General features: G+C 43.9%; 1 protein-coding gene across 1 annotated transcript; it reads left to right on the forward strand.

Annotated features, from left to right (window-relative positions):
• Nucleotides 1–5,152: 5,152 nt before the first annotated feature.
• LOC310951199 (odorant receptor 131-2-like) lies at nucleotides 5,153–7,515 on the forward strand (the record flags this gene model as incomplete). The annotated part of the gene is made up of 2 exons (XM_083919322.1): nucleotides 5,153–5,302; nucleotides 6,745–7,515. The coding sequence occupies 2 exons, from the start codon at nucleotides 5,153–5,155 to the stop codon at nucleotides 7,513–7,515; spliced, it is 921 nt and encodes a 306-aa protein (XP_083775448.1).
• Nucleotides 7,516–9,891: the final 2,376 nt, after the last annotated feature.

The raw sequence follows: 9,891 nt of genomic DNA on the forward strand, positions 1-9,891 counted from the left end.
GGCCAGTGTGGAGATATAATCTCTCCACCTGGTCCTGGGTCTTCCCCGAGGCCTCCTCCCAGCTGGACGTGCCTGGAACACCTCCCTAGGGAGGCGCACAGGGTTCATCCTTACTAGATGTCCAAACCACCTCGACTGGCTCCTTTCAACGCAAAGGAGCAGTGGCTCTACTCCGGCCGGGCTCCGTGCCAAACCCAGCAACCAGGCGCTAGCCGGCGAGCCCTCCGTCTAGGCCTGGCTCCAGAAGGGGCCACAGGCTTCCTACGGGCAGGGTCTCTCCTCCTTCTCTTCCTCATTTGTCCATTGAGTCTTTGTGAACCACTCTTAGTCCGGCCCCTTGCCTGAGACCACTCTGCCATGGGAGACCCTACCAGGAGCACTAGGCTCCAGACAACACAGCCCTCAGGTTCACAGGTACACACAAACCTCTCCACCACGATAAGTGATGGTAATGAGAAAAATAAATAAATACATTTAAAAAAGGGGGGGGAGGGGTGTTCTCTCCTTTCAGGCACTAGGAAGTGTCCTCAGCATAATCAGGAGTAACAGTGAGTCCTTTACTAATAAGAGCAAGAAGTGGGTCCCAAGTTTTGTGGAATGCTGTCAAAGATCCCCTCTGTGAAACCTTAACTTCTCTAACCGTAGACATTGTAAAATTTTGCATATCAAACTGTTGTGAGTCGGAGGAGAAACGTGTTTCCAATCTAGGAGAATGTTGTGTCTGGGGAGCAGGTTGGTCAAAGCCACGACACGTTGCGTAGTAATGTGCAGATTTTGCGATTGAGGGAGCCCAAAAAAGAGCAGTCAGGGGATTGGGTTCCACATTTGTGTTAAGAGCCTTTTTGAGGGTTTGAAATATATCGGACCAGAACTCAGCAAGCTTCGGGCACGTCCAGAACATGTGTGCGTGGTCGACTGTGGACTGCTTACAACGGTTACAAGCATCACTGTGACTAGGGTATATCTAAGCCAGTTTAGCGTTGGTGAAATGGCCTCTATGGAGCACCTCCCACTGTAACGGGCCGTGCCTGCCACAAATCGAAGATGAGTGGACCAGTTTCAGAATGTCCCCACACTGGACCTCAGTAATGTCTATCCCCAAATCCTTTACCCATGCATTTTTAGGTGAGGCAGTGGGGACTGGGCTTAGAAAAGCAATCACATTATAAATGACAAATATCAGTCGTGTGTGTAATACTTTGAGAGCCAAGAATTGGTCCATCTAAGCTTTAGGGGGGAGGTTCGGAAAATGTGGGAATTGCTTTCGGATAAAAAGTCTCATTTAAAGGTACAAAAATGGCTATTAGGCAGGCTGTATATGACAAAATATAAATGCAAAGGACACAAAAACACCTTTGTCATACAGGTCCTTAAGTGTTCTGAGGCCCTTATCTGACCATATGTGGAACACAGGGTCGGTGCAGAAGGGAGAAACGCATAGTTATTCAAAACTGGGGCAAGGACCGAAGCCCTTTGCAAGCCATACTGATTCCTGAACTGGATCCAAATTGAAATGGTATTGGCAACAACCTGATTAGGTGAGACCTTGTGGGGCAGTTATGGGGAGCTGTGAGGGAGATGTTATCTCAGAACGAAGAAAACAAAACTGCAACTCCACCACAGAGCCAATAGGCCCAGAAGTAGTGGCGGATATTAGGGAGTGCTAGTCCCCCTTCAGGTTAAGTGTTTTTTGATACAGATGGGTCCCTGAAGGAGCTGGGGATAAACACCCCCAAATACTTGAACCCCTTGTCAGCTGTTTTAAAAAGGAATATGGATTGTTGGAGTGATCTTGCCAAGGTAGGTTCCCAAACTGATTCAGAATTGATAAAACTGGGGGGATGGGGATGTGGGGTTTGAAATAAATAAGAGAAGGTCATCAGCATATAAGGGGAGTTTGTTGTCTAAACAGATAGAGTGATGCCTTCAAACTCATTCTGGTTTTCTTCGATGGCTAATGGCTCGATGGCTATGTTGAACAACAAGGGTGAGAGAAGACAGCCCTGCGCTTGAGAGGGAAATATGCTGAGCGGACACCATTAGTGTTTACAGATGCAGAGGGGGTTACATACAGAAGCTTAACCCAAGAAATAAAATTGGCCATGTCGAAGCCATGATTTCAAATAAGAATTCTCAGATGGCTTTTTTGTGCAAACCTTTAGCCCACAGGCTATTACGAAAGTAAGTACGGAGAAAAAGTGGAAAAATGGCCATAAAATTAAAAATGGCCAACTTACTGTTGAGTTTAGGATATTGTCTGGATGAGTTTTATATGCCTACCGGTTTCCATGAATTTTCGTCAATCTGGGAGTCGATGCTGTTTTCTAGGGGGCACTTGAGAGTCAATTTGCCACGGCCATTTCTGAATAGGAAATACGTACATTTTCACCATGACAGACGGATGGACAGAGAGAGACAAAGACAGACATGAAGACAGAGAGAGACACACTTCCAGAGATGCAAGCAACCAAAGAGTAACAGTTACTATAATAATATCTATAGTGATGTGAATATGACATACAGCAGAATAGTAGAAACAAGCACAAGCACAGCTAAGGTTATAGATTATGAAAATGATAATAATTATGGTGGCAAACATGATCAATGATGAGTAGCGGCAACAGCCGCTACGATACAGTGAGACATACCACTGATGGTGTTTTTATGGCTACAAATTAGTTTATTAAACTAATGATAGTTTATATTAGTAACAGTGGGACCACAGGACCACGGCAGCAGGCACCACCACCATCAGACCTGAGAGACGACAAAGCACAAACAACTCCGGGGCAGAAGTTGAATTAGTAACATGCATTGATGAGACGTGAATGATACAAACAGAGAGGAGTATCAAGAAAAGTATTAGCACACTAGCACACACACCTAGCAGACAACATACCCGGGGAACCCTGGGACCTTTGCCATCAGGCCACATATAAAGTTTGAGATTTGACAGAGCCATATTGTTGGTGTCCTGGTCTCAGGTCCTGGTCTCCGTGCAGTAACTAAGGTAAGTCCCACCTGCTGTGAACTACATGAAGGCTTTGAACTGGGCATTGATGTTCGATCGCTGTGGTTTTCATTTGCAGTTTCTAGGATTGTTCAATGTTAATGTTTTTTACATGCTGACCTTTTGTATTTTCAGTTCCCTGATTCTCAGAGCGTCCTTGCACCCTTCCTGTCTCCCTGTATTTGCTCTAGATCAAAATACAATATGCAATGAAGACGTTTTTTGTCTTAACCCTCCTGTTGCCCTCAAATTTTACTAACACCATTTATTCTAGGGGTCAATTTGACTGTTAAACATCTCAAAAATGTTCATAATCAATTTGTGACTCAAGTTAAGTCGGGTACTTTATGTATTTATCTGACAAAATGAAATATATTACTGATCTTCAATGGCATCGAGGGTTTTCCGTCTGTGTGTTTTAAAGTAAGTATGTTATTTTAAGTGCTATTTTGTGTTATTTGTAATATCTGGAGTGAAAGTAACGGCCATTATCAAGGACAGTAGCATGAATTTGACCTCATATAATATTTGAATTGTAAAATAGACAATAATAATAATGATTAAATCACCCAGATTATCAAATTGACCCAAAGGAACAGCGATGCGACAAGTACAAATATATATAATCATGCCAATTTTAGGTTTTTTATGAGTTGTCCCCATAATGAGGACAGGATTGTAAAATGAGGAAAAGCCATGAATATAAAGCAAAAAAAGGTAATTATTTAGAGATTATAAACATTAAATGGGGTCAAATTGACCCTTAGGATAACAGGAGGGTTAAACATATTTTAATACGTCATTGCTGATAAAGTAAAAGTGGTCTGCAGGTTTTCAAATGGACCGTGTGTTGCTTACATAACTACATTTTTCAAATATGCTGATTGTTTGTATTTGATCTCAAGTTAGTATTGACATCTCTGTTTTAGTATTATTAACATTTTTATGAGTAGTATCTCAAGTAGCTCAAACTACAAAAGGCCTATATCTTGCAACACATTATAACGGATAAGGATAATTACAATGTGTGATGAAGATTTCCTCCTTCCCCTCAAATTGTACTAAATATGTTTATCCTTGGGGTCAATTTGAACGTAATCATAATCAAAGTTGTTGCTCCAGTTTTTATGTTTTTAGGTACTCTCTTTGTGTATTTGTTGATGGCCTAAATAGCGTTTTAAATTAAACACAGCACCGCAAACACCTTCTTATACGTGTATTTGGAAATATACAGGAAAAAAACAAATACCTCACTAATTTACCTAAAATTGGATTGAAGGATATCCGTGTGTGTTTTATAGTAAGTATATTGTTAGTCAGTACAATTTCCATTATCAAGGACAGTAGAATGTATTTCTGAATATTTTTATTGTAAAATAGATAATAATAATGATTATATCGTCCAAATCATCAACTTGACCCAAAGGAACACCAGTGCCATAAGTTTGTGTACATGAAAAAACATAATCATGTACATTTTAGGTGTATCATCTTATTTTAGTGTTTTAGCCCCTCGGTTTTCCAGTGTTTCCTCCAGGGGGCCGACCACACCGAGAGTTGTTTCTGGTCCACCGATGCAGGTGCTGTCCCTTGGACGGCCCTGGCCCAGATGGCTTGAGAGCTCTACACCGTGGTGTGGAGCCTCCTGTCTGCCTGGGCTGGGGGGGTCCCTTTGGCAGCGCCCCCTGTTGTCATGGACCATGATTCCTCTCGGTGTGCGCGGTCCCCAAAGGTAGATTCTTCCTCACCTCAGATCTCGGTGCCTAGCCATGTCTCCTTAGCAACAGCTAGTGTATGTGTGTGGGTGTGTGTATGGCTATGTGTGTACATGAGTGTGTATGTCTTTGTGTATCTCTGTGTGTATATTTGTGGGGGTGGGAGGTTTGGGTTTTCATGTGTGTCTTTGTTGTTCATGTTCTACCTACAACTATATCTGAAAAATGTCAGTTATTGATATTGCTTTGCCTTCTTATGGTCAAAGTGTCTCTGACGATTAGGGAGTTATCCACAAACAAGTCTTCTTAAACTCAGCATTGTCTTTAAGGTGATTTGTAAATAGTCTGTGGGTTGTGATTTATTTAGTAGTTAAACATTGTAAATATTTAATTATAGAATTTATTTTTTCTCTCCAGTTTTGAAGAAATGAACGCATCATCTACCAATGTGACGTCAGTTCTACAGTATCGAGACTCCTTCTCTAAAGCTGTGACCAAGAATGTGATTGTTGTGGTTCTCGGGATCTCCATCAACTACATCAATGCAGGCCTCATTCACACCTTCTGCAAACACCAGGTCTGATATTCCTTTGATATGTAGGCAGTAGGGATGGGCACGAGTAGTTCATTTAAAAATCGAGGGCTCACCTCAATTCCTCGAGGGCCAACCGAGTACTTATCTCATCTCATCTCATCTCATCTCATCTTAAACCGCTTAACCCCAAACATCCCTTTCCGGGCCACATTAACCAGCTCTAACTGGGGGATCCTGAGGCGTTCCCAGGACCAGTGTGGAGATCTAATCTCTCCACCTGGTCCTAGGTCTTCCCCGAGGCCTCCTCCTAGCTGGACTTTCCTAGGGAGGCGCCCAGGGTTCATCCTTACCAGATGATCCTAAACCACCTCAACTGGCTCCTTTCAACGCAAAGAAGCAGCGGCTCTACTTCGAGTTCCTCACGGATGGCTGAACTTCTCCCCCTCTCTCTAAGGGAGACTCCAGCCCCCCTCCTGAGAAAACCCATTTCCGCCGCTTGTACCCACGACCTGGTTCTTTCGCTCATGTCAATGGAGTACCCTTTTTTCTAAATTTATTTTAAGAACGCAACGCATCTTCCCACAGGAATAATGATGCACGGGTATACAGCATGTCTCTCACAGTTACCCTTTAAGGATTTATTCTTTTACAGCCACAACTTCAGAACATTGTTCCCTGACAAAAATACGATTGAATCCTTGTTCCCATTCTGTTGCTGGCACAGAGGTGGCAGGTATCAGCAGAATCTGCTTTGCCACAAGGCTCAGTTTTTTGTAACAGTGCCTGTTGGACTTCCACCACTTCAGTAGGTTTTGCTGAAGGCCTTGCAGAGTAACCCCGTCATGTAGGTCCCACAACTTCTCTCTGTTGGGGAGCTGAAGAGTCGTTTCCAAAAATCAAAGGTTCAAGCGCAGAAGCAAGAAGTGCTTTTTGCACACAAGAACCTTAAGCGCCTTGTTCACCAATCAAGTGCATTAGAAACAAGAACTACTCGAGGAATCGATCACTCACGCCCATCCCAAATAGGCACTTTTGTTGTTATTATCTTTTCAGCGAGTCAACTCACCTGTACAGCTGCATCAATCTTTTTCTACGTTTGGCAATATGTTTTGTGGACATACCACTGTAAATGTATCTACTGATGTATCTACGGAGCGATAAAGTGAAAGATGGAAGACATCCCCAAAATATTAGTTTGAAACCAGGCTAGTAGCTGAGCTGAGGCACTGAGGCATCTCAAAGCTGAACCACTGATAAGAATTTACATCAAAATTACAATTTGAATGAGTTCAAGGTATTTATCAGCTAGCTAGCAAGCTATGTCAAATGCATCTGGTTGATATCTGGCAAATACTGAGTAGTTTGAATCCTACATTGAACCTTTGAGCATGATATCTCTGTTTGAAGTTAAAATCTCTGTTCTCAGAGTTCAAGTTTTTTAATTTTTTGCTCTCTTCTTTGGTGCTTTTCTCTCCTACCTCCAGATCTTCTACATGAATCCTCGATACATCCTTTTCATTCATCTGGTCGCCAATGACATGATCCAACTGACGGTGACTGTCACCCTGTTTCTCATCAGCTACACCATCTACAGAATAAATGTCCCCTTCTGTTTTATCTTCATCCTGCTTGCTGTTTTTACCACTCAAAGCACCCCTCTGAACCTGGCTTGCATGGCAGTGGAGTGCTACATCGCCATCTGCTTCCCTCTTCACCACATGCAGATCTGTACCGTCAAGAGAACATTAATGCTGATTGGTTTGATCTGGGCAACAAACATGTTGTCTGGTCTTTGTGATCTGTTGATCACTTTGGTAACAGAGCCGCTGGACTTTTATTATTTACAGGTTTTCTGTGTCGCACAAAATGTCTTCCGAAATCCTCTCACCATCAAAAAGAGAGATATCACATATGCAGTGTTTTTAGTTCTAGTGTGGATCACTATCTTTTACACTTACTTAAGAATTATGTTCACTGCTAAGAAAGCTAGCAAAGATGCTAAAAACGCTAGAAACACAATCATCCTCCATGGGTTTCAGGTGCTGCTGTGTACGACAACATATGCAGTCGCCCCATTAAAGGAAGCTCTGCTGCAATGGTTCCCTAAGAATTACACAGACTCTCTGTTTGCTTGTTACATTATTATACAGGTCCTACCACGATGTCTAAGTCCAATCCTGTATGGAGTAAGAGACAAGACCTTCAGGAAGCACCTGAAAAAGTATCTATCACTGTGTGCGATTTGTAAAAAATAACAGAAGGGAGGAATCACTTTCAACGCCCGGTTACCTGGTGTTAAGGGTGGAGACAGTGGATAAAAGACAGTCAGAAATGGACAGCCCTGAGGGGAGGATAAGTGAAGCATCTCAGGGAGAGTTCAGTTCAATCAACTTGTTAATTGGATCCCTAACATCTAGTATCTTGGATCATTGACTGGCAGGAATATGGGAAGCATTCAATTACTTTAGTCAGACCAGAAGCAGGGACTTATGAAAGACCACAGGGGGGTAAATCAAAAGCAAACCCATGACCCAAGCTGGATCTGGACAAGACTGAGAGGATCTTCCTTCCAGGGAAGGGAGGGCCAAGGATTGTACCTACTTACAGTTGGTATGAAAAGTATTCAGAACTTCTTAAATTTTTTTACTGTGTTAATTTACAGCAATTTCCTTAAATCATTTAAGTAGATCTTTTCCTCATTAATGGACAGAGAGCACCCCATTTTGACAGGAATACTCATCTCATCTTCAACCACTTATCCGGGGTCTGGTCGCGGGGACAGCAGCTTTAGCAGGGGACCCCAAACTTCCCGTTCCTGGGCCACATTAACCAGCTCTAACTGGGGGATCCTGAGGCGTTCCCAGGCCAGTGTGGAGATCTAATCTCTCCACCTGGTCCTGGGTCTTCCCCGAGGCCTCCTCCCAGCTGGACGTGCCTGGAACACCTAGGGAGGCACCCAGGGGGCATCCTTACCAGATGATCCTGAACCACTTCAACTGGCTCCTTTCAATGCAAAGGAGCAGTGGCTCTACTCCGAGTTCCTCACGGATGGCTGAACTTCTCCCCCTCTCTCTAAGGGAGACTCCAGCCCCCCTCCTGAGAAAACACATTTCCGCGGCTTGTACCCGCGACCTCGTTCTTTGGGTCCTGACCCAGCTTTCATGACCACAAGTGGGGGTAGGAATGAAGATTAACCCGTAGATCCAGAGCTTTGCCTTCCTCAGCTCACTTTTCGTCACAACGGTGCAGTAGAGAACAAAAAATGAAATATCACATAGCCATAATATTCAGAGCCTTTGCTTTGGCACTCATATATTTAACTTAGGTGCTTTCCCTTTCTCTTGATCATCCTTGTGATGATTCTACACCTTATTGGAGTCCAGCTGTTTCATTCATTCATCTTCAACCGCTTGTCCCTGTCTGGGTCGTGGGGGGGGGCTGGAGCCGATCCCAGCTGACATCGGGCGTGAGGTTCACCCTGGACAGGACGCCAGTCTATCACAGAGCACATAGAGATGAACAGAGACAGACAACCATTCACACCTACGGGCAATTTAGAGTCATCAATGGACTAAACACCTGCACGTCTTTGGACTGTGGGAGGAAACCGGAGAACCCGGAGAAAACCGACGCAGACACGGGCAAAACCCTCTCACTGTGAGGCGACAGTGCTAACCACCACACTACCGTTTAATTAAAGTGATTGGACTTGATAAGTAAAGGCACACACCTGTTTATATAAAACCTTACAGCTCACAGTGCATGTCAGAGCAAATGAGAATCATGGTCAAACAAACTGCCCGAAGAGCTCAGAGACAGAATTATGGCAAGGCACAGATCAGGCCCAGATTACCAACGAGTTTCTGCTGCACTTAAAGTTCTTCAGAGCACAGTGGACTCCATAATCCTTAAATGGAAGAAGTTTAGGATGACCAGAACTCTTTTTAGAGCTGGCCATGCAGCCAAACTGAGCATTCAGGGGAGAAGAGCCTTGGCAAAAAGAACCGATCACTGTGGATCAGCTCCAGAGATGGAGTGGGGAGATGGGAGAAAGTTCTAGAAAGTCATTCACCACTGCAGCCCTCCACCAATTGGGGCTTTATGGCAGAGTGGCCTGACAAAAGTCTCTCCTCAGTACATGATTCATGAAAGCATGCATAAATTTAGTCAAAAAACTGATTCCAAGACTATGAGAAATAAGATTCTCTGGTCTGATGAGACCGAGATTGAACTTGAAGCAGTATGTGTAGACAAAAACAGGCATCTCTCATCATCTGACCAATCAATCCCAACAGTGAAGCATAAGTGGTGAAAGCATCATGCTGTGGGGGCGTTTGCAGCTGCAGGGACAAGACCACTGGTTGCGATTAAGGGTAAGATAAATGCGGCCAAGTACAGAGATATCCTGGAAGAAAACCTTTTCCAGAGTGCTCAGGACCTCAGACTGGGCCAGGGTTCGCCTTCCAACAAGACAATGACCCGAAACACACAGCTAAAGTTACGAAGGAGTAACTTAGGAACAACTCTCTGCCGGTTCTTGAACGGCCCAGCCAGTGCCCTTACGTAAACCCAATTGAGCGTCTCTGGAGAGACATGGAAATGGCTGTCCATCAGCATTCACCATCCAACCT

The sequence above is a fragment of the Echiichthys vipera genome (assembly GCF_963691815.1).
Source record: "Echiichthys vipera genome assembly, chromosome: 9".
NCBI lineage: Eukaryota > Metazoa > Chordata > Actinopteri > Perciformes > Trachinidae > Echiichthys > Echiichthys vipera.